Genomic DNA, 23855 nt, shown 5'->3' with positions numbered 1-23855 from the left:
CGACGTGTTTGCGCTCAGAGCAGACGCAGCCTCAGTCGCGCCTTGCGTGTTGCCTAGGCGGTAGCTAAGCCCACCACCACCGCCGTCAAGCTGCGAACATGGAGCCAGTCGTCGCGGCAAAGGGAAAACTTACCCAGTTAAGGTGCGCTTTCCTCTTCCCACTACCTACGCGGCTGCTGACGTGATGTCCTGCAGGTACGAGCTTCCGCACCGCGTACATGCCTCTACGGTATACCCCGTCAAAGCCCCCAATGGCTCGACCATCGTACTATACGGCCACGAGACAGGTGTTGGCATCCTCTGGAGAGGAGGACGCCCATTGAAAAAGTCCCCGCCCCTTCCCCAGCAGCCAGCGAAGCCACCAAAGGTCAACGGAACAAGCAACGATGCCATTATGATCATCGACTCCGACGATGAGCCTGCCAAAGCTGCTTCAGAGCCGCCACCCAAGGCCGAATTTGAGCATGAAGAGGAAGAGCTTGATCCAGACCAGCCGTACGCCTCAGTCGTCCAGCAGCTTTCTCTGTCTCTCAGCACCCAAGTGCTACACATCGCCGTACCCCAAATACCGACCGCCTCTACCCTCCATTCCGCAGACACAACACCTCGCATATTCAGTACCCACATCATCTTCACCGTCGCATGTGCCGACTCTACGGTGCGCGTCATTACATTACCTCTAAGTCCTCCTCCACACGTCGCAAAAGACAAGCCATACACCGCAAAGTCACAGTTCGGCGAAGACGTTGTCAAGCTTCATGGCCATCAGAGCATCCCGAGGGGTGTCACTATGACTTGGACTGCAAGAGGAGAGCCAGACTCTATAGACGAGGCAGAAGACGGCATGGACGTGGATGAAGAGGAAGAAGACACAACGACTTCTGAGCACAAACACCAACCGCGTGCCGGTCAAGGCTTCGACTTACTCGTAGCCTCGCACTCCGCTGAGCTGGGAGGCCTGGTCAAACTCTTTCGCTTTGAGCTATCTGAGACGTCACCGAAGGTCTCGCATCCGGTCGTGCCTTACAAGACGCTCACTCTGAACAAGCCAGCCTCTCGCATTGCCTTCAATACTGCTCAGTATCCAAACCGTCGCCATTCTCAACTACTCATCGCAGACTCAAAGGGAACTGCGCGCATCTACGATCCTTTTACGTTACCCACTCTTAGCCAACCATCAGGCGGCCGTCGTAATGAGCCTGGCGCGTTTGTGGGAACATTCAGGTCATCTTTCGAGGGCGTCAAGAACATTGCGCTTACCCCTGCTGTGCTTGCGTCGCGCAAAGCCATCATAGATGCGGCTTGGGCATCCAGTGGCCGTCATATAATTGCCTTACTCGCGGACGGCGAATGGGGCGTCTGGGATGTTGATCGGTCTGGTCCAAGCCCCCCAGCAGATCCATCGGCTTTCTCTCTTCGAGGATATGTTGGTACAGCGGAGAAAGAGGCAAGTTCTGGCGGCGCATCGAGCCCGAAGCGTGGAATCCGCAATTCGTTAGCTCCAATGACACCGAATACGCGTAAGCGGAAAGAGGAGACACTCTTCCAGGGCAGCGCACCAAGCCTCACAGCAGCAACTAGAGGCGGCATCTCCATCGCGAGTATCACGTCGACTAACGGAACGTCAGAAGACTCGGTCCTGATCTGGTATGGATCTGAGATCTACAGGATAGCCGATCTGATCAAGTTCTGGAGTCGCACTGCTTCTGCCAGCAGCGGTGCTTCCTTACCAGGTCCTGGTCTCCAAGTCCAGGATATTGCACTCTGTGGAGAAGCCATCACATCAGTCTCACAGTTCGACACGACACCTCAAGCATCACGTATGGCTATCGCCAGGGACACTCTTGTATCAGCCGAGCACCGTCTCATCATCACCGCGAGTACTAGCCAGCCCCTTGGGCGCGATCTGAGCGCGATATTTGCACGCGAGCAGGTCGAGGATGACGCATCGAACAGAACCGACCAGGCTCTTCTTACCCATGGCGAGCTTGATCTTGGCGGCATGGACAGGATGCTCGAGAGTATGGAGGGCAGCGGAACTAGCGGAACCGTCCCCAAGAGCTTGACCATGGGCGGACCTCGCAAGGTCCTTTTCGCTTCTTCCGCAGCTTGATTGCAAATGAAAAAGCGACATGTCAGCAATAAGATTCTTACATCCTCTGAAAAAGACGCACTGGTAAGAAATTTCGGAAAGCCAGCATTTGTATACGATATCCCTGAATTATCATCCTCATCTTCATGGGCCGCCAGAGACGCGGAAAGCAGTTCTCAACCCTACCATAAGTTCCCCACTCGTCTCCCTCTGTTTCCCTTCCTTGTCCCTATCTTCTCTTTTCCCCGCCATGCTCTTTCCTTCTACCCAGAGGAAATGAGTATTACGAATTTTCGCGGCCTAAGGTGGAGCTCAGCGACCAGACCCATTCCTGCTGCTCAGTATAGCCTAGCGATATATCAAACACTGCCTACCAACAGTCGCCGACGAAAACTGTTACCCCTAGTAGCCCTCGTGCGAACGGTTCCCATAATGTATAGTTTTCTGTCTGGGTAGCTGGGGACGGCGCGTGCACATTTCCCACCTTGTTACTCTAAGCTGCTCGTTGCCTAGCCGGTCCAAGGACGTCAGGTGAGGACGGTATGCGTTTGTGGCAAGGAGACGCTTGGGTGCATGACGTGCGTGTCTTTTGTGGATGCGATACGGCATTCGTGCCTGCGTGGTATGGGGATGTGCGACATTTGAGATTTGTGCATAGTGAGGCATTCTTGGTTAAGCACTGCGCTGGATTTTCTCCGTTCGCACGCGATGCCAACAATGTTCAAGACGATCAAACATTACTGTGATTACTCCTTCTATGCCCTCATCGAACGCCAATACTAAACTCTCAATGTTCCAGTACTCCACATGTCTTTGCTCACCAAAAGATGTCCATGACGGCATACCTTCTATGTTTCGCGGTGACAGCACACTAAACATCTCCCAGCACTCTCCCAACAAATCCTTCGAGACCAGCCATACCCTTTGCTCCTCTCTCATTACCCCCATAAAGCCCAGGCCCACCACCAGGCATGACCAACACCTTGGCACCCACCTCCACGAATTCGCGTGAGGCGATGAACTGAAACGTCACTACGACGGCAGGTGGTACAGTTCCCGTTGTAGGCTCCCTTACTTCATCGTCGAAGCCGAATCCAAAAGTATCGTCCTCATCTGCGCCATTATGAGTCTTGTTCATCGAATGAGTAAGTTCCATCCGTTCAGTAGCGACGGACAAGACTTTGGATGAAGCTCTGACGCTGGCGACGTAGACCACAACTGCACTTCCGACGCTGAGATCTTTGATGCCCTCTGCTTGCTTCTCCTCGAAACGTACTTTGATGATCTTGTGCGCCTTGGGCTCGCGAGCCACCAATACCATGCCTTTGCGTACTCTATTGATAGACGAGTTGACATTTTGCGTACTCACAGGTACGACACCCATAGTACCAACCTGTCCGGCATGCAACTTCCGTACGGGTAGACGTAAATTGCGCAAGGACGTAACGCGGACACGTTGCCACTCGCTGTGTCGGTTGCGCAGTGAAGCATTTTTTGGCTTCGTGCTGAGTGCGCCGGGAAACGATCTTGACTGTGGCAAAGCAGGCTTGCGACTTGGTCTTGAGCTACCGCTGTCGCTATCGTCCGAGCTGACATCAACAGGGTATGGTCCTAGCAGCAGCTCATCACCGACGGCCAAATATCCATACCGGAGGTAGCCTCCAATGATCGCGGAGCTATCACCGATCCCATCTGGGCGGACGCCATAAACATCTTCAATATAGAAGAGTGGGGATATGGGCGTACTTGCCGGTGGGGTTACTTGCGTGGGCATCGGTAGTCTCCGAAGAAACGCATGCAATTTCTGTATCCCAGTTCCCTTGACTGCGCTAGTGAGTATCACTGGCACTGCTGCGAGTGGCGAGTCTACAAGCAAGTCTAGGGTCTTCTCAGTTTCCCCAAGATCGGCTGCCTCGATGGTGTGTAGATCGGCTTCCAAGACAGATGTCGACGGGTCAGTGATGAGCAAAGGCCTCCGCTTGTGTTCCTTCAACGCCGAGAGCAATTTTTGCAAGGTGCTTTTCAAACCGTTCTTGGTAGCTAAGTCGTACTTGGTGATGACAATCACAAGCGGCAATTGCAAGGCAAGGCAGAGTTGTAGATGTGCGTGCGAAAGATCCAAATCCGCTGCTGCTGGCCCAAGCAACTCTTCAGAAGAAGGTGAAGCTCCAAGCTTACCCGACGACTCGTCGGTATTGTCAGCTGGAACACACAGAAGTGTCCAATGTGGTTGCCTAGTGAACGGATCAGGATACTCCATCATACGTTTTTTTTTTAGAGAAGTGGCAGCTAAGAGTGAAACCCTCTCAAATTGAAGAGATACAAGGGGATGAGGTGCTGTGATATGTGGTGATAACTTACCAGCCGACAATTCCACGGACCGTAGTACGCCTGAACCGAGGGTGTCCAGCTGAGTCCGAAAGAAACACCAACCGACCGTTCTCCGCTGACTCCACCGCCGCATGGATGTCGATCCACGAATCAATATCCCCTGAGCCGTAGCTGGTCACTTGTGAGTGATCTCCTTCGTCGCGATATCCTATCAACTCTTGGGTGACAGAACTGGTCATCCCCGATGCAATCTCGTGCCTGTGTTTCAGTAGACTTAAGCGACTCTTTCCTCGGCCATTGTCCAGCGTAGCAGTAGATAAAGTTCCGAGTAGGGTAGATTTACCAGACATAGTGGCACCAGTCACTGATACGCGCATCTGCTCAGTGACCCTTTGGGGCTCCTTGCCCAGTGCCATGTCGCTAGCACTGGTTCTGAGCGCATCGTTGCTTGCATCTTGCTGCGTCTTTTCCGGCTTGTTGATCAAGTGCTGTTCTGGGCGTACTAGTGCTTCAGCAACTAGTAGTTGCGATCTTATCACCCTTTGTTGCGGTGTGCCAGAATCCTCGACCCACTCGCAATCACCAACGGGAACTCTGCGCATAACTTCAACACCACAGCCTAGGCTTGCAGCCATAGCGCGCAAGTTGTTCAAGCTCTCTTCCATCTCATCTTCTGCCAAACCGACGATGGTTCCGTCGTCAGCAACTCCAATTTCGTAAAGCGCACCACTGCTCTCCTCCAGTCCAGGTAGAAGCCGTTGTGGCATTTCAGGGGCTGACAACCGTGCATCCTCGGGAAAATGAGGAACGACGGGTGCCATAGACGAGGACATGTGGTTCGGGCATGATTGTTGTAGTCGCCACAGCAGTTGAGTGGTCAACTGCTCAAGACGATGCTGTTTTGACTGTGTCGAGGCCAACGGAGGAGGAGTGTTGGAAAGAAGGCCTGACTCAGATGCGCTGCGACCCACTACAGGAATGGGTATGTCAGGTCGACGCATGGACCCGGATATATGGCGTCCAGTGCTCGCGCGGGTAAAAGACCGCCGCCGCCTGAGCAGCAGATGCAGCTTGTACTCAGTAGGCCCATCCTGTGGCTCAGCCTCCAGTCTCGTGATAGCTGTATAGTCTATAGCAGCAGTGGGCTTTGTTGTGTCTAATCCCACTTCGCCCCCGGTGCTACCTAGCGGCAAAGGAAGTTGTCGAGAATTCGTAGATGGGATGGGCGTTTGCGCGACGTCGCCGGCGGAAGTGGTTTCCCATGGCGATGAGACCCGCGGAGGGTCAGGATCGAAGGTGAATATAGAAGCCATATCGCGTATTATGGACGGGCGCCTTTGTGGTTGTATTCCTTATCGAACAGGGTGATGGGCAAAGTACCAGACTTGTCACGTTGCGCGTTGTTGCGCTGGATTAGTGCGTAAGCGTGATAATGATCGTGAGTTGGTGTGTAAGAAGTGCGTCCGGAATAATTGCGATAATAATGGAAGCATGGTGGCGGGTGTAGAGCACAAATGTTGAGTGGGACTTCGTCAAGCAGCGACTAGAACCAACTCGTCGGCGAGTTGCGTGAAGGTGCCACGCTGGCGTTCACAGATTAGAGAGAGACATCAGGGTGGACAAGTTGAAGATGACGACGCTGTTGATGATGGTAAAGGTGCAATGGCATGAGATGGTTGACGGTTGCTGCGAGTATCGAGGTCGCCGTGTCCAAGGTTAGTCGTTGGTCCTAGCTTGCTCATGCTACCTACTGCGGGGAGTCACCGTCGTGCGGGGCGGGCCATCATCCATCGCTCTCAGCCTCACATGGATCACCACAAGGCTTAACGCCCTTTTGTCGCCCTTTTAGCTTGGGCTCGGTCAAACTATGTCGCTACAGAGATTGCATTGATTCGCAATCACTATCTTTCTACTTCATCATGCTTGTCTGGTGCATGATCATGCGTTTGCTGGTGAATTGTGTCCGACACATGGTATAACGTCAGGGACAGCGGAACCATCTCTTGCTATACTGTCAGTTGAACATCGTAACTACCCGTTCGTCTCCACCGATTGCTAGATGCTTGACACTATGTCTGACTCCCAACATACGCCCTAGTCTCGTAAGAAGGTCGAGCTGAGCGCGTCCTTTAGGCATCCATAGCCTGAGAGCGACAGTGAGGTGCAGTCATGGAAAGTCGCCCAACAGTCGGTAGGGCTACCTAATGGCATCCCTGGCCGCGACCAACACATGTGCCACATGTTGGCCTCAGAAGGGCGTTGCATGACTGTGCACGCCTGTGTAGCTACTCAGACAGCCAGATGCTCACTCCAACTCGTGCCCGTGAGTGCATGGGAAACATCGATACATACCCTACGTCGCAGAAGCGTGCCAGATGTTGACGTCCGGACGACTTGGACCCTCTACGGCGGTTGAGGCTGAAAAGCTACGTCAAGCATACCCTATGTGTATGCGGAATCATGTTATGCCCGTCTTACGGGCTTAGAGCTTACCACTATAGAATGGCTTGATCCCCTCCCCCCTGCAGCGGCTATTGGCCGCCATGTGCGATTAATCTATGTCCACGCGTATGCCGCCGCCTCATTTGGAGCGTCATCCCGTCTGGGAGGCGGCGCTGCCTTTAACCGGCTTTCTCGAAGGTGACTGGTGACACTGCAGACGTATCCCGCAGTAGCGGGCGGGCGTCAGCAACACGCGAGCGCTATGAGGCTTCCATGGCCCTGGAGTCCTTGTGCAACCTTGGCCATGCAGCCTTGCGTATACGCAACTACATACTTCGAAAACCCGGTTGTAATTCCCGCAACAGCTCACGACCAGGAAGTTTGCTGTTGGTGTGAGTATCGTCGTGAGTTGTATTCTCGCAACCCTTCTTTCTGTGTGTGCTATGTCCTATCACAGTCGACCGATGACAGATTGCTTGTACTGGGCAGCCACACTAGTATCTATCACTTGCGGCGCGGTGCTCTAGACACGCGGACCCATCTCGGATTTGGAGACGTTGCCGGTTTTCTTGCGCGTCTCGACCACATCGCTGAAGCACTCGGAGCGTGCGTAGACTCTGCGGAAGATCTCTGTATGCACACATTACCACAATTTCGTCAAGATCGCATGATGTGTACTTAGCGAGATATCTATCGTTTCTTGGCTCTATTCTACTGGACTTTTTCTCGATTCATGTAGGCGATCTAGAAGGTGGTTTTGCTGTGGTGTGGGGCGGGTTTACGGTCGCCTGAGGAAAACATACGATTCAAGTATTTTGCGATAGGCAAAGTGGGCAAGGGGGGGTTGCGCCTGTTTGCTGTGCCACCGGCAATGATATCCTAAGTCGGCAAGCACTCCGGCTATCAAAGCCCTGAAGGCAGTTTTGCATCATTGAAACTCCGTATGCAAATTGGTGAGCGGACCGATAACTCGATCGTGCCCACCCTGGGTACCACAGATGGTGGAGTGAAGTGGTACACGCCGCGGCCCTACTTCGAGTTCATTCCGGTTCCTGAGTTCCGGATCCGCCACTGTGTTACTTCGTCAGCTACTCGCTTGTAGAAAGCTGAGATCGGAGCCGAACGCAATGCTTTTCACGTGCTACCGAACGTCAAGAACTCAGTGCTCCCCATGTCCCATCCTTGTCAAGTCTACTGAGGGATCAAGTGACTGTCATCCTTCCCGCGCAGCCGCGCCCCGCCGGATAATCCTTGCGGTTCTCCCAGCTCGACTCGATCCACTGGTCAGCAGAGCATGCCAAGTTCGCACTCTGCTGTGGGGGCGAAACAGGTTGGAACATCGAAGACCCTTTCACGTCATTACTGCCCGGTGCTTGAAATCGACCGAAATCCCGTGCTTAGGCACAATCTTTTGCGCGAAGCGGTCAGGAGCCAATTACCTAGGGGTAGTTCCAGTGGCATGGTTCCGAGCATACGCTAGACCTGCCGCGCCTGCACAGCACACGATTAAGCGACTGCGATGAACCGGATTTTGGTTACATGTCCGTCCTAGAGTCGGGTGCGTATCGCAATATGCGTGTCAGTGCGGGTCTTGCGGAGCAAGTCCAGGGCGGCACATGAATAATGATATTCATACCTATTTTCTTGATCAGTAATATGGCGTTAGTCGCGTTTCTGAGCTGCAGTGACTGTCTTGGCAACATGCATGCCGAAGCTTCAATCACGCACTTTAATGCACGTCGACTAGAGCTGCCTGCCGCAACCAGTAAGCCACCGAACGTGTGTTTGATTGCACATTGCATATCAAGACCGGAAATATCCACGTCACCGGAGCATCCCACATATGCATATGTACTTCTGCATCTCAGTGTTGAAAGTCACGCCAACATGCGGCTGTCGGTTTCCGAGACAAGGGACCACACACATGGCGGTTTATTGTTCCGCTGCCCGGTGATGTCAAGGTGCAAGAGTAGAGCGAATCAACACTGCTACCGTAGCCGCCGCTATACCGGTGACATGGTTCACCTGAGTACAGCAGCCCGGACCACGGTTGTTGACCTTGAACTGGACAATCTGTCAGACAATGCTGCGCGCCAGTGGCGCCTCTCGGTATCTTCGGTTCGTGGTTGGTCTTTCTCCACAGCGGTGGGTGCTCTTTACAAGGCTTACCCGCCCCAAGTCGTGGCGACAACGGCCCGCTAGTTTGATCGTTACTCAAGTTCGCAAAAAGCCGTGCGAGCTTGTCGGCAGCCTTACTCGCCTGTCTACGGCTAATGCAATATGAAACCGGCTCATGATAATTGGTGCGCATGGCGTGAAGGATATGGCGAATTGCAACCCGGGTACGAGACCTGTCATGAATATGGGGCTTGCAATGAGATCAGTTGTTGCAAGTCAGGATTAAGATTGCAGTGCTAGAAAATATCGGAACTGCCTTGCGATCTGGTATTTCTTGCTGAATCGTGTAGGTTGGTCGGTAAAATCCCCCCTTTGGCCTTAAACCATGAATTTTCGCATTAAGATTTCGCGCGGCAGTGCCGAACCATGCCGTGCGGGACAACGTCGGCCTGATTCTCTGTTTGTCTGTGGACCCTGATATGGAGTAAGGTACTGACCGATGATTCTGTGTGAACCATGTAGTCGGATACATCGCAGGGAAGAGCTACCAGGGCACCCCCAAGTAGCAGGAACTCCATGTTCCTGCTTTGCACGCTCCTCCAAATCCTCCCGCAATCCCTCGACGGGCTGACGCCCTCCGCCCTCCTCCGTAATTCAGTCTTTCTTGTACGACAGGTCATGGCGAATAAAATGATATGGCTCGTTGAACGTGCAAGTATATTTTGACGGTTGATGATTTTGAGATTGATGGGAAACAGGATGTAAAGACCGCTAGTTGCAGTAGCTTTCCCTACTTCTGAGACAGGTGTACCCGAAATCTATGTATGCATATGTATCATGACAATAAATAAGCTCTTGGTTATAATCAAAATGCTGAAAGGAACTTCCGGTGGCGGAATGCTTTAGTGAACGGCCGTGGCGCACGCACCGTACCAAAATGTCTTGGTGTAGACTGAAAAGTGCAAAAGCACAACATGAGTGCAGCGACTTGTAAGTATGGTTTTCGCGCAGTCCATACGCGCCCTATAGCGACTGAATCGAAGATTCTGGGCCCTTGGGTGACCCCCAGCTGGTACAGTCGCCTACCGGCGTGCCTCCGCTTCGGTGCGTCCATATCTTCGTCGTGGGTCAGGGCTCGGTGCCTAGGACCATACTGTGCCATTTTGCACTCGGCGTGTTCGCTCAGACGGAGCGATACTCTACTTCTGCCCCTCGCGACACGGATAGTTCTAGGTAGATCAAACAGTGAGATGCGACTTCATCTATCCGCTTGCTTCTGATGCTCTTCTTGGCTTGCATTTGTCATGCGCCATATGTCCATTCCTTGCAGTGGTACGTGTGAACTCAGCCCCACATCTGGGGCAGGAACTCTTTGACGCAGTTCCTGATTTCTCCCGTTGATGTCGCAGAAGGTTACTGAACGTAGAGAACTGCCGTCCATTGCACCCGTGCTCCCAACACTGCGGCTTTGGTCGAGAGTTCACAACACGTGGCATTACTGAATTACCTTGCGTGCTCGGCGATGAAGACAGTGCAGGTACTGAGCCACTGGGTGGTGGAGCACTCTGCGAAGACTCGTACGAAGGATACACGGCAGGTGTCGTGGTCGTTGGTGGATACATCGTTGGTAGAGGGTGATACTCGTTGGAACCGTAAGTAGTTGCTGGGTACGGTTGTGAACTACCTTTTATCAGTGACGATCTCCGCTAGATCCCTGATCAACTTACGATGAGTAGGTGTTACTACCCAGTGACTGAGCCGGGACGCTGTTATGGGGCGCTGAATACGTATAAGAATGTGCCGAAGGAGCCATAGGAGATGCATGGCCTCGCAAATGATCGGTAGACTGTTGCTGCTGGTACGGACTCCGTGGAAGTGATGGGTGCTGGGGCTGGTATGGCGGCAGAATAGGGTGCTGGTCAGTTCTTCTTTGCTGACTTTCGTTGTGCACTGGACTTGAAGCATAAGATGAGCTGTATGGATTTGAGTTTGAAGACCTTGGCTCCGCGTAAGATTGCAGCGGTGGATAGCCTGACGAGTAAGAGGTCTGTGAAGAGCCGTAATGACCCATACCGTACTGCGAAGATGGCATCATGAAGCCCAAGGTGCTGCTCGTGTCAGAAAACGTTCACGTTCACGTTATGGTCAGTGGGGTAAAATACCTCATATCTTGCAATTCTAGAAACGATCTGTTCGGCTGCTCGAGGTCTGCCGACAACTGTAGCTCGAGGTTGTTGCTACCAGAAATGGAAGATACTGGCGATGAGACAAGAGCGGGTGCTCGTGTGGGCTGGTCGTGTGAAATGTGCGCCGCTCGAAGGTTAACACTTGACTCGAGTTCGGAGTTGGAACCTTGAAGGGACTCGTGATGCGAGAAATCTAATGCTTGCGCAAAAGAAGGATTGCGAGACGGGTCGTGGTCAGACTCCAATAAATGGAAGGTGTTGTTAGGTGGGATGTCTTCGAGAACGTGTGAAGTATTCCAGGCTAGTGAAAGTGGGTGCGACCCGGGCGTCTGATAATCAATGGAATTGTGGCGGGGCGTTGGCAAGTCTGCGGCACGGTGGGAGCGAGCTCCTCTTATTTGTGGAATTTCTGGTGGCTGAACAGATAAGTTCTGGTCGGCACGGTCCCTAAGTCTTCGTGAGATGGTCGTCGTCTTGGGTTGATGGGTTTTGGAAGACCGATGGGTCATGTTCAACAACGGAAAGGCAACATCTGATGCGGAGAGTACCAGTGGGGTAGACGTACGTTTGTGTTTCTGGACACGGCCCGTCAGGTGGGATTATACCAGCCTTATGGCAAGTTGAATGCGAGGCAGAATCACGAATCTAACCTTGACGTTTGACGGTGCCCATGTGGTCTGCGCCCTACATGGGGGATACTGGATGCACAGGAACAGAGCATCTGAGCTTCATGACCCAACAGCGACAGAGCCGGCTTTGCGGCTGCGGACTCGAAGGATGCTGATCCTAGTCGTGAACAATCCTAGCCCTCCGACCGTTGACTAGCCACAGGACGTGCACCCGCAATGGGTGCCTGGGAGGCCTGGGCCGGGGGTACCCACGCACCAGGAAGAATTGCGCGACTCTCTCTAGATTCAAGGATAGTAGGCATGCCTCGTGTTCTGCCAGTAACTTCTTCGCCATGAACCCACCACTAATCCGAAAGTCTGTCCCTGACAACCATAAAGTGATGCCATCGTTACATACAGCGTTGGCGTTGATGGGCGCCCTATTCGCCAAGCAGAGGGTTGGTGGCGCTCATAATCCCGCGCCTGTGACGAAGAGCCAAACCGTGTTAAGTTTGGTGTTGAGAAATGGCCTGTCAGATCTCTCTGCGTTAGCCGCGGGTGGGCCGCGACAATACACGATAGACAGGATGTGTGCGGCTTCGGGTAAGATGCGGTCGAAAGAGGGGTGGCGTATGCCCAGCCTCAACCTGAAAGATCACGGACACTGCCACGGGAGCATGCTGTTCATCAATTCAAACCCCGTGTCATGCTCTGCCAATGCACAGCTCATTGTGACGTTCTAAATTTGGCTCGCTGCAGTATCGCCCGAGCTCGTGCTGGCCAATGCCTAAGCGGCCCGTTGTCTTTCGGAAGCGATGCCGTTAATGTGAACGGCGAGAACTTGGCGGCACGCCTGCAGTGGTCTCACTTCTGGAAGACATCTCGAAGCTTCAGAGAAGACATGTGACTCTGGGAACAACGTCGTATGAAAGTATAGAGGGAAATGGTGGTGACCTAAACGAGACCTTGGGATGGGATGCTGAAGAGTCCACGTGTTTGAAATTTCGGAGGGGCATGCAAGTGCTGCCTTTCGCTGTAGATATTCTGGCCCCACTCCGAGAGAAGCTTGACCTTTGATGTGTTTGCGGAGACTGGAGTTCGGCTCCGTATGTAGAACTCAGGCCATCGTGACCCCTAGTGCAATGACGAGCACACAGCTACGCGTGTGAAGTGTGTCGTGGCGCTATGAGTGCCAAGGCCCTTGTGATTGGACAGGGCTCTTCGCCAATTGCAACTCCACGCCTCCCCCTAAAAAGCCATCTCATCAAAGCCACAAATCACTATCGCCGAAAGTAGCGGGTCCTGCCTATTCTCGAATTTGAGACGGCTCGGTTTTGTGTGGATCCACTGCGCCGGAGTCGACTTATACCGATTCCGCCCTGGTACGCGAGCACGCAAAGGATGCCGGCCGGCAGCAATCATTCGGCTTCATCATAGCTCTGATATTATGCAAGTCAGTCACCACCTGGCCGCTGATACCACCGTTGCGGTCATGTATGCAAGGACACGAGATAATCGCGTGCGGGACTCATAGTCTACTATTATCTAAAGACCCACGGTACCCGCAGGCATCTCCATGGTTCCAAAGTTGGTCAGCCGTAACGCATCGGCGGCGACCGTAGTCTTCAGGTCCCCGAAAAATTGAGGCTCAGCCCTGGGTTGCTGCAAGTCTGCTCACACAAATATTTCCCAGCCGCCGCTGGCACGCCTGATGGACCATAAGAAGCCGAGCTTAAGACGCACTCACGCCAGGCAGCATGAAGCGAAGTTCATGCGAAGCGAAAATGCCCAGCCTGGTATTTCCCTGGTAAGTCGCAGGGACTGGAGTACCCACATTGTCGGTATTGTACTATAGGCACATTTGTCACATGTCTTATACGATACCTCCAATATCCTTTGGATCGCACTATGCCAACTTAAACGCCATAGCTGTCACAGTTGTTAGCAGTTATGACAACACTGTGAAGTTCTCAAGTGAAGCTGAATTTTAAATGAATTCGCTGCGTCAGGTCGAATATGCAAATGACTGATTCAAATGTGTGGAGGAACCGTTTCTGCTCTTAGCATAGTGCATGCTATACAGGCTCAACTGATATACCCAGGTGTTTCGTCTAACACGATATCGAAAGAATAACGTAGCACGCGCAGCCTGTCAATTGCAGATCACTGACAGCACTAACCGTGGTTGCATTTACTACTGGCTCACTGTTCCATTGCCATTGCGCGTCTCCACAGAGACGTGAAGCGTGTTTATCTTATCGTAAGCTAATTATTCTTAGTGACAAAGCAGACGCCTTACAAGACCTCATCCAAGCCTCATCATTGATCGCTACTGGACTTCGATCTCGCAAATGACCTGGCCGAATCACAGCCCTCTTAGGCCTTCCATACTGCTTACTGTGCTTCACTCCGGAATGTCGGAACTGCTCAACCGCCCCAGAGAGCCTCACAGCATCCAATCAATAGAACGGCCTGCCTTCACGACCCAGCAACGGCCCAGGTAGCTTTTGCGAACCAATAAATGCACCCAGACAAGAACGATTGAAGTTTGCGACACGAGCATCAAGGGACTGTCAGACCAACATGGGTCCCTGCATGGGATAGTCAAGGGTAATGATACTTCGGTTATGCCAGAGGCCAGTAATTACCGAGTACGTGTCGCAGAACATACCTAAGCAATATGTGCAGGTTGTGGAAAACACCTATGACGATCAACAACAAAACGTTACAGATGTGACGGGGAAACTGGTTTCCGTCGGGAATACGCGTATAGTGTGTCGACTGACTCGCTACAATGTTCACTCTCCATCATCAGTGACATGATCCACCTAAAACCTGTGTGATCGATCACAATGGTTCCAGCATGACGCATTCGTCCTTTCTCTCATGACTAGGTTCTGATCCCGGCGTATGTCCGAAAAGTTGTGTCCATCGCAGCGCAAGATCTGCGTCAGACATTTCTCGATTCTAATTTTCCCGTCCTGAGTGCAAGATCGACACAGAGCATGATGTTCTCTTATGAGTGTAGTAACGAACGAGTGATGTACAGAGATACCTTTCATGGCTGGAGGAGCACTCCCATAGCCTGGACTCTCACTGCATGAATTGGACACGAGATCCATGGCAACGACTTCGACAGATAAGTGCCACCGATGTCTGCAGCTGCATACAGCAAGTACGAGACACTTAGCAAATGTTCAGTAACCATACATCGGTACGTTTGAAATTTGGCCTGCATCGCTACATTTGCAGCTATATTCTCGTTCGTTTCGCCCCAAACTACGACTGCGCGGAAGGAATGGCATCCAACGCCCTTTTGAATGTCTCGACTAGTTTGCCTGTCTCCTCCAACCCCACACTAAATCGAATCAAATCAGCTTCAACGCCCCATTTCGCGCACTATGATACCATTGTTAGCAAAGCCGCCATGTCAGCAGCGAGACAGAAGGTAAATTACTTACCCAGTCCAATTCTCCATAGTGCGCAAGAATCACGTAGGGCGAACTCAACGTGAAGTTTGTGCCTAAACTGGGTCCTTTCACGGTATCGAGGTTGTCGAAGAAAGCGATGGCGTCCGCTTTAGTGAAAAAGGTCGCGGACAGGAGACCGCCGTAGCCACCGTTGGGGTTACGGCATTTCTCGTAGAAAGGGCGAGTTGGTGACGTCTTGGGGTAATTTACTTGTTTGACTGTCCAGTGTTAGGCAGATGCTTTGGTTTGACATGTGACGGCGAAAAGTATATGAACGTAAGGGTGTAAGAGAATTACAAAGATATGGAAGGAAAACTTACCGCGAGGGTGTGCGCTCAGTACATCGCAGATGGCTTCAGCGTTGGTACCGATACGATCAATTCTTGAGACAAAGTCTCGGCTGTTGCGTTCGAGGAAGATGCTGTCTTCGGCCCAGTGGTTGTCTTCGTAGTCTTCTTCCCATGTTCGTTTGAGGAGGGCATAGTTTTTTGCTTTTGGGTTGAGCACGAGACTTTGAACGTTTGTCAGTAGATGTTCTCTGGGACACAGACGTACAAGAAGTGCTTACCCTCCACCCATTACGTTACTGTCTCCACTAAAAACCTTGGTTAAACTACTGACAACGACGTCGGCATATTGTAAAACGTTGACGTTTATGAAGTTGCCAATAGTCTCATCTACAACTACGCAGAAGTCGTACTGGTCCGCTAGTTTGCGTATCCGCTCTAGGTCTGGTGATCTCAGCAGCGGATTTCCTGGGAATTCAGTGAACAGCGCGACGAATCTTTCACCGCCTTCCAGACGCTGTTCGAGGTCGTCCAGCTCCTCTGCTGAGCCGAACCCGTAGAACTGCGAGCCTGGTCCGAACTTCTCGGTTATCTTCAGTGTATCGATATAAGGGAAGCTGATTTTGTCAGCGTGGTATAAAGGGACGAGATAGGAGGCTTACCCGTAAACAATGGCTCTCTTTGAGCCCTTTGCTCTCAAGAGATTCCGGTGAGCATTGAAGATTGAGCTCATTCCTGTGGGGTACAGATATACATCGTCTTCAGAGAATCCTGCGACCGGCCGCCTCCTTGCAGCATCATGATCCAAGGTCATTGCTTCTGTCAAACCGACGTCCGCAGTCAATGAACCCGCGATGCGCCGGCGAATGGCTAACTTTGCGTTCTTGGTTTTGGAGAGATCCAGGTTTCGACCAAATCTCTCTTCCACAAACTGAGTGGGATCCTGCACCTCTCCATTGCCGTTGGCGAAGTCGCCCGAGGTGTCCAGGTCAATTGACGTCTTCTTCTGATATCGTCTGGGACCCTTGCATACTCTTGCTGACTGATTAAGCGTCGAAGCGTCTACTAAAATGCCTTCCTTGAAAAGCTGGGAGCAGTACTCCGCTCTTCGACTTGACACACCGTCCCCAGAGTGCTGCCAGAATGCTTTGGCAATGCTAAAGCGCTCTTTTGGGAAGAGAACAGCTGAGACCCTCGGAGATATGATCTGCAATTCTTCCGAACGTGCTTTCTCAGCTGCAGGTACGAAATCAAGAATGCGGACTTGCGACGCATCCAGGTCGGGTGCTTGGCGTAGGAAGAAGTCCTGACATCTTGATGCGGTAGCGTTTGTGGGAAACAGCATCGCACTCTCTCCATCTTTTCCATGCTTCTCGACGATGGCAGCCGCAAAGGCTTGTATGACCTTATGTATAAAGAATCTTTTGATGGTTAGCGTGCGTTCGCCATGTACTTCGCCACACCGCACCTAGGATAACCAGTCTTCATTTTGCTGATAACCCATTCTTCACCCTCTTCATATCCTACGTTTGCCCGCCATGTCGGCAGTGAGACACTGACAGCCTACGCTCGTTAGTACATTGTATGGAGTCCAGTAGTGAAGTTGGACGCACGTGCTCAGTTGCCGGTGGCAGACTCTCTCCCACTTCTACGTCATTCTCCAGGACCATTGGCGACATGTTCAAAGTTGATATGAGGAGAAATAATAGAACAGAGACTGAAGGGTGAGAGGGACACCAGTAATGGGGCAGGTATATCAGATATAAAGACGCAATGACTCCAATTGCACAAGGGATTATTCCAAAAGCCGATTAGCTCCGACTTCGGCACTTGCGACGTGCTCAGTGGAAATTTAAGGTTATCGATAATGTAGCGTCACTTTCTCCGCGTCTCTATGGCAGCCCGGAACGTGACTGCATCCACATATGCACCCTCGACTGGGGCATTTGAACCGGTTCACGCTCGCACTGGCCCCACTTTTGCGTTGTCTTTCTTCTGTAGAAGCTTAGGCTAGCTCCCCAATCGACACGATACCACCGGCACAACAATGGACAACCTCACCCCATCGGACCTCTTCTCGCCATCCAAGGCGCGCCAGCAACGTGCGCAGGCTCAGGACTGGGCACATATCGACTCATGGCTGTCGTACAAGTACGCTGGTCGTACAGTGCCGACGTTCGAGCGCAATGACGAAACGCTCAAAGTACTCCGTGAGCTGTCTATGGCGAACGAGAGGGCGGACGATGAGAGGGCGGTAATGGAGCGCTTAGAGAGGGAGGCTTTAAAGGAGCTGGATGAGGTATGAGAATTATAGGTCCGCAATAGCTGTCGCGCTTCGAGCACACCGCTCACGACGGTAGGTCCAAAGGAATGAAGACGACGAACAGATACTATCGAGCCTCAAAGCAAGCCTGACTCCCGAAGGTGAGCAGGCGCTTGATGCGCTGGCATCTACAGCTGTAGCCCTCAATGCACCGGCCGCCAAACCTGAGACCATCGCGCACGCTCTCATACAGCATACCACCGCCTCACAGAGCCTCACGAATCAGCTGGCGCATATTCACACGCTACAGAACTACTTGGATAAGCAGCAAACCCTCCTCCGAACCCAACTGCACGAGCTGCAAACGAACCCCGCCTTCGCAACGCCGTCCAGCCTCCAGCGCCAGACGACGGAACAGACGCGTCAGGTTAAGCACCTACGTACAAAGATGCGCGAACACGAAGACAAATTGTCGTCCCTTCAATCGTCGCAGTCGCGAAATATGACGCCAGGATCCAAGAACATTGGATCTGCCGAGGCGATCACCGACATGTTGGAGCAGCAGAAGGTTCTGGATGAGCTGCGAGAACGAGTCGAGGGCTTGGAGCGGCAGGTTGCCGAGTTTGGCGGCTTACCTGCAGACAAGGAAGCTGCCAGGAAAGAAGTGGGTAAGCTGGAGGTCAGGCTTGACGAGTTACGTAGGAGCAGAGACGAGTTGTTCGAGGGCATGGTTGGATAGTAGTGGTACAAGACGGCTATAGACTACAAGACCCTTGGAATTCTACCTTGACCTACACTGGCGCATCCGTCAACGGCACATACTGTACGCCATACAACTTTTGGCGCTCAAGACTACCGTCTTCCTTCTTGTCGATGACATAGATATACTGGGCCCAGCCTTCGGCGACTGGGACAAAGAGCCGGCCCGGAGCTTTCAATTGATCGGTCAAGGCCTGGTGGTGGACAGCAGCAGCAGCTCCGACATGAATGGCATCGTACGGCGCGCCCTCTGCCCAACCTTTCCGCCCATCCCCAGTCACAAATTTGACATGCCCTGACTCCAACATGCTCTGTCCCTCTTCTGACTTGCGCATGTTGCTATCCGCTAGATCGTTCAAGGGCTGAATATGATCGATGCCAATGACGGTTCCGTTAGGCGCAACTAGGTTGGCGAGAACAGCTGTAAGATAGCCTGAGCCGGAACCGACATCAAGGACTTTGGCACCGGGCTGGAGGTGGTCGAGAAGTGTTTCGCACGCTGAAGCATGCATGTGCGGTGCGGAGATGGTGGCCTTGTGGCCTATAGGCTGTGGAGAATCTTCGTAAGGTGATGCTGGGGCGTAGTGCGCGCGATCAACCTATTGACTGTTATTATACCTGAACTAGTTGTTGTTTTCGACACGTCTAATCCTACCCGTAGCATGGCGTCTCTGACACGTTCAGACCCAATAAGCTTGTTCTTTACGAGATTTGTGATCAGCGCCTCGTTAGTCTCCCCAGAACTCCGCCAAGCCATGCTGAAAGCTCTACTCTGTACCTCGATATGGCGGTGACTGGTGGAAAGAGAGGGCCCGCGTATGCGGTTGAGCTTAGTTAGGAACGGCACCGTGAGTAGAGATGTTTTAGGAGAGCAAGGGGAAAGGATACTATAGTCAAGTAGATATGTACTCATGTGTATTGTTGACCACCATGAAGCTCCAGGCTAACGCGATTATGACTGTCAAGAGCTCATGGTGCATGCATAGAGTACATGTGGCAAGCGCGCCCAGGTGAGGAGCTCGTGGAGCTGTCAATGAGGGGTGTGATGTAAGGGACGCGACATGCTTGATCCCTGCTATCGATAAGACGACCCTTGTCGCGCCAAAAGTCCAGAGAAATTTCGCGTCGCATTCGACCAACCCTCACGCACAACCGCCATGGCCCCACCCGCGACAAAACGAAGGAAGCTCGAGCACAGCGACTCGGAAGCCGAGAGCGAAGGGAGCTTTGCTGACTTTGGTGAGGCCGACACTGGAGCCGCGCTGGACGCAAGCGACGCCGAAGATGCAACCGCCCAGAGCGGAGACGACATGGACGGCGTGGAAGCCGCCGAAGATGGCGAGGACGACGAGAGCATGAGCGAGGATGAGGAAAATAGCTTGGAGGAAGAGGCAGATGTTCATCCGAGCAGAAAGCAGACCCCCGCTGGCAAAGCGACGAGCGCAGCGAAGCCACCCAAGAGACCTGCGCCGAGCCTCCAGGACGGCGTATACACGGCCGAGTCCTTCAAGTCAAACATGTTCAAGCTCCAGCTGGATGACCTGTTGGATCAGGTCAAGCTAAAGTACGGCAAGAGAGAAGCTCTTGCAGAGAACGCAATGCGAGCCCTCAAGACCATCATTGAGCAGATACCCAGCCGCGATCCACTACCGGTTCGTTACAGAAGAGTTGAGTGGAAGCAACATGAGCTGATGATACGCAGATCGCTGAAGCCGAGAAAGCCCTCAAGGCAGCCGGTGTCGCAGTTCCCTTCCCCACTCCCCGCCCGCCAAAAGACGCCTTGTATAAGCTGCAGTATGAACGACCTGCGAACATCAATGCGACCGGCAGTTACCCGCTCAAGACTGCGACTCGACACGAAGACGTCTTCTCCGTCGATCTGGTAGTCACAATGCCGAAGAGCATCTTCACCGACAAGGACTATTTGAACCACCGATACTTCTACAAGCGCTCCTACTATCTGGCTTGTTTGGCTGCTGGGATCAAGTCTTCGAAAGAGCACAAGTTCAAACTGTCTTTCGGCACTCTGAATGGAAACCAGCTCCAACCCATTTTGACTGTACGTCCGAGCGGGAATGGGGATGCTGATGACTTCTCGAGCTCCAAATGCCATATCAACATCTTGGTCGCATTGCCAGAAAACACCTTTGCGCCAAGTAAACTTTTGCCCAACTCGAACTGCGTGCGCCCCAAGGGCAACGATGACGAAGTGTCCGGCAAGGCTCTTACAGCGACGCCATTCTACAACAACACTCTACAGTCGGATACCAACGTCACAGCCTACCTCAAGCTTCTCCACGGTACCGCATCGAGGGCTGAAGCGTTCAAGGATGCTTGTATACTTGGTCGTATTTGGCTGAAGCAGCGTGGTTTTGCCAGTCAGCTTCGCAAGGGGGGATTTGGCAATTTCGAATGGGCTGCAATAATGGCTATTCTCTTGCAGCCAAATGCCGGAACTGGCGCTCAAACCGTTTCTTCTGGTTTCAGTAGCTATCAACTCTTCAAGTCGACACTGCAGTTCTTGTCGAGAGGCGATCTTACCAAGAAACCATTCATCTTCCAGGCAACCAACATTACTATACCAAAGACAGAGACTTCGCCTGTCGTGTTTGACGGGCCGCGAGGACAGAACGTCCTTTTCAAGATGACCCCATGGTCCTACTCGCGCTTGCGATCTGAAGCCAAAGCAACTTTAGACATGTTGAGCGATTCTGTGTTCGATCACTTTGACGCTGCCTTTATTCTGAAGACAGAGTTGTTGAAGTACCGTTACGACGCCACACTCGAAATCCCCTTCGCGTCGCTTGGATTTGATACAGCAGGCGAGGAATACGACCAACGTATTACCGAGACTTGCAGGAAAATCAACAGTACCCTGACCCGCGCTCTTGGCGACCGTATCACAGCTCTGTCTTTTACTATGCCTGTAGAGGAATTCTGGTCCATATCATCGCGACGCCCGCAAGAAAAGCAAAGCAAGAGCATACTTGTAAACTTCGCTACGGATCCTGCAAACGCCACTCGTACCGTTGATCATGGCCCTTCCGCAGAGAACAAGCAGGAAGCTGCTTCCTTCCGCAGATTCTGGGGCGAGAAGGCGGAGCTCAGGCGCTTCAAGGATGGTAGCATTCTCGAGAGTGTTGTTTGGTCCGTCAAAGACACATCAGCTTCGGTGATGGAACAGATTGTGCTTTACATCTTAGGTAAGCATGTGGGCGACAAAGTGGCAGAGTCAGCCAGGTTCTCAAGCGATGCGTTCGGCCGCCTTATACCGGCTGGTCAGATGCAGGGACAGTCCGGAACGGCGCCATTCTTACCCATTATGAACGCTTTCAGTGCAATGGAGAAGGACATCCGGGACTTGGAAGAGCTCCCGCTTCGACTTCGTCATCTGAGAGTTGCGGACCCGCAATTACGTTATTCATCCATCGATGTTCCATCCCCAGGCCACACTCCCGCCTCAGTTGTACTACAATTTGAAGGTTCTGGACGCTGGCCGGATGACCTTTGTGCCATACAGCGGACCAAGATCGCTTTCCTGCTCAGGCTAGCTGAGCTTTTGTCAAAGCTCGAAGCCGGCTACGTCGCTCGTGTTGGCATGGAGAACCCGTCACAGCCAGCTCAGAACCAGGCGTTCCTTGATGTCACTGTGGTTGCGGGTTTCACGTTCCGAATCCGTATCTATCACGACCGTGAGCCTACTCTGTTCGATCGTCAAATCAAGGATAAGTCGCTGGATGGCGTATCGAGAGAGTCCGCGGCTACATCCCTGGCATTGTACAAGCGCGAGTTCGTACAGGCGCCTCTACATTCGCAAGTCCTACAAACCCTATGTACCCGATTCCTAGCCCTTTCCCCAGCGATACGGTTGACGAAGAAGTGGTTCGCGTCGCACCTCCTCGCCCCACACTTTTCACCTGAACTTATTGAGCTTCTCGTCATTCGCACGTTCCTACAACCATACCCTTGGCCCGTACCTTCAACCGCAACCACCGGTTTCCTACGAACATTGTCATGGATCAGTCGATGGGACTGGAGACATGTCCCGCTCATTGTAGACTTCTCAACAACATTCTCTGCAAATCCTGCAGATCTGGAGGACACCACATCCAAAGGCATGAAGTCTGAAGATCTCGACCGGTTGCGGACACGATTCGAAGCGTGGCGTCGCATAGATCCCGCTATGAACCGCGTCGTGCTCTTCGCTGCGACCAATCTAGACGAAGAGGGTACAACTTGGACAAACAAAGCAAAGCCCGAGAAGGTCGTTGCTGCGCGCTTGACCGCATTGGCGAAGGCCGCTACACAGGCTGTTCGTGCGGACGAAGAACGTCTGCTGGTGCACATCAACAACATAGATGCTGCTAAGATGCAAGAGGCTCTGAACCCAGGATTGCTCTTCACGCCTGGTGTCTCCGACTTCGATATAGTCATAACTGTATCATCAAAGTACACTCTCAGACCAACAAAATCTACCAAGAGCACACCCAAATTCAAGAATCTCGACCTTCAAAAGGCAACATCAAGTTTATCGCCGGCCGCAACACCACTTCCACAGCTTTTTGCACAAGATCTGTTAGATGTCTATGGCGATGCTGTGTTATGGTTCTGGGACCCGGAGACACTGGACAAAATTGTCGGATTATGGAATCCGATAGCCACCGCACAGAGAGGTTGGAAGATCAAAGCTGGATGGAACAGCGTGCCAGTCACTGGAAAGAAGGATACCGTTGAGATCAAAGTAAATTCAGAGGTCATTGTGCATGAGATTAAGCGACTAGGTGGGGAATTGGTTAAGAGCATTGACGTCAAGAGCTAGTGTGTTGTAGGTAATCAGAGAATAGGAGCTTCTATCACAAGGTTCTCAGAGAGACAATGAAACGGATTCAGTACCCAGTTCACTGACGTTCTCAAACATAACATCAGCAGCGCGTTATGTATCTGGTGTACTCAACAATGATGTGGCTCAGTAGCCAAGACGCGCGTTTTGGCAGGATCGAAGGATGAGCATGCCAAATGCACAATACCGCACCTCTGAAATCCGTTCCCCAATTCGGTCCTGACTAGTTTGTTCCGAAAATAACGGAGAAACGGCAACGAAAGATAGAGATCTAGCATGAAAATGCTGAGATGCATGGAGCGTGTTCGACCCTGACGCCTTCTCGTTACTGTCACAAGCGTACATACGAAGTATAACCGTTCGGTCGACATGACAAGTCTACCAAACTCTTCTTAGCATGACATGTCGCTATTCCCGCTCTCAGGCCCGCAGTTCCACTCCACAACGCCCAAAGTAGTT

General features: G+C 52.3%; 8 protein-coding genes across 8 annotated transcripts; 3 read left to right on the top strand and 5 right to left on the bottom strand.

The window, feature by feature from the left end:
• Window positions 1–98: 98 nt before the first annotated feature.
• On the top strand, window positions 99–2113 carry GT037_000761 (uncharacterized protein; the record flags this gene model as incomplete). The annotated part of the gene is made up of 2 exons (XM_038925808.1): window positions 99–142; window positions 196–2113. 2 exons carry the CDS (start codon window positions 99–101, stop codon window positions 2111–2113), a joined length of 1962 nt encoding a protein of 653 aa, XP_038791664.1.
• An 850-nt stretch (window positions 2114–2963) lies between these two features.
• On the bottom strand, window positions 2964–5736 carry GT037_000760 (uncharacterized protein; the record flags this gene model as incomplete). Its single annotated transcript, XM_038925807.1, has 2 exons — window positions 2964–4326; window positions 4454–5736. The coding sequence occupies 2 exons, from the start codon at window positions 5734–5736 to the stop codon at window positions 2964–2966; spliced, it is 2646 nt and encodes an 881-aa protein (XP_038791663.1).
• Window positions 5737–9381: 3645 nt separating this feature from the next.
• On the bottom strand, window positions 9382–9561 carry GT037_000759 (uncharacterized protein; the record flags this gene model as incomplete). Its single annotated transcript, XM_038925806.1, has 1 exon — window positions 9382–9561. One exon carries the CDS (start codon window positions 9559–9561, stop codon window positions 9382–9384), a length of 180 nt encoding a protein of 59 aa, XP_038791662.1.
• Window positions 9562–10486: 925 nt separating this feature from the next.
• On the bottom strand, window positions 10487–11678 carry GT037_000758 (uncharacterized protein; the record flags this gene model as incomplete). Its single annotated transcript, XM_038925805.1, has 3 exons — window positions 10487–10646; window positions 10711–11091; window positions 11146–11678. The coding sequence occupies 3 exons, from the start codon at window positions 11676–11678 to the stop codon at window positions 10487–10489; spliced, it is 1074 nt and encodes a 357-aa protein (XP_038791661.1).
• A 3378-nt stretch (window positions 11679–15056) lies between these two features.
• GT037_000757 (cystathionine gamma-synthase) lies at window positions 15057–17213 on the bottom strand (the record flags this gene model as incomplete). Its single annotated transcript, XM_038925804.1, has 7 exons — window positions 15057–15176; window positions 15239–15465; window positions 15568–15758; window positions 15816–16151; window positions 16197–16955; window positions 17003–17097; window positions 17148–17213. The coding sequence occupies 7 exons, from the start codon at window positions 17211–17213 to the stop codon at window positions 15057–15059; spliced, it is 1794 nt and encodes a 597-aa protein (XP_038791660.1).
• Window positions 17214–17581: 368 nt separating this feature from the next.
• Window positions 17582–18536, top strand: GT037_000756 (uncharacterized protein; the record flags this gene model as incomplete). Its single annotated transcript, XM_038925803.1, has 2 exons — window positions 17582–17833; window positions 17895–18536. 2 exons carry the CDS (start codon window positions 17582–17584, stop codon window positions 18534–18536), a joined length of 894 nt encoding a protein of 297 aa, XP_038791659.1.
• A 52-nt stretch (window positions 18537–18588) lies between these two features.
• GT037_000755 (protein-l-isoaspartate o-methyltransferase) lies at window positions 18589–19313 on the bottom strand (the record flags this gene model as incomplete). Its single annotated transcript, XM_038925802.1, has 2 exons — window positions 18589–19155; window positions 19212–19313. 2 exons carry the CDS (start codon window positions 19311–19313, stop codon window positions 18589–18591), a joined length of 669 nt encoding a protein of 222 aa, XP_038791658.1.
• A 400-nt stretch (window positions 19314–19713) lies between these two features.
• GT037_000754 (nrap protein) lies at window positions 19714–23375 on the top strand (the record flags this gene model as incomplete). Its single annotated transcript, XM_038925801.1, has 2 exons — window positions 19714–20208; window positions 20259–23375. 2 exons carry the CDS (start codon window positions 19714–19716, stop codon window positions 23373–23375), a joined length of 3612 nt encoding a protein of 1203 aa, XP_038791657.1.
• Window positions 23376–23855: the final 480 nt, after the last annotated feature.

Source organism: Alternaria burnsii, assembly GCF_013036055.1.
Source record: "Alternaria burnsii strain CBS107.38 chromosome Unknown 705, whole genome shotgun sequence".
NCBI lineage: Eukaryota > Fungi > Ascomycota > Dothideomycetes > Pleosporales > Pleosporaceae > Alternaria > Alternaria burnsii.
This window is presented reverse-complemented; position numbering and strand designations above follow the sequence as displayed.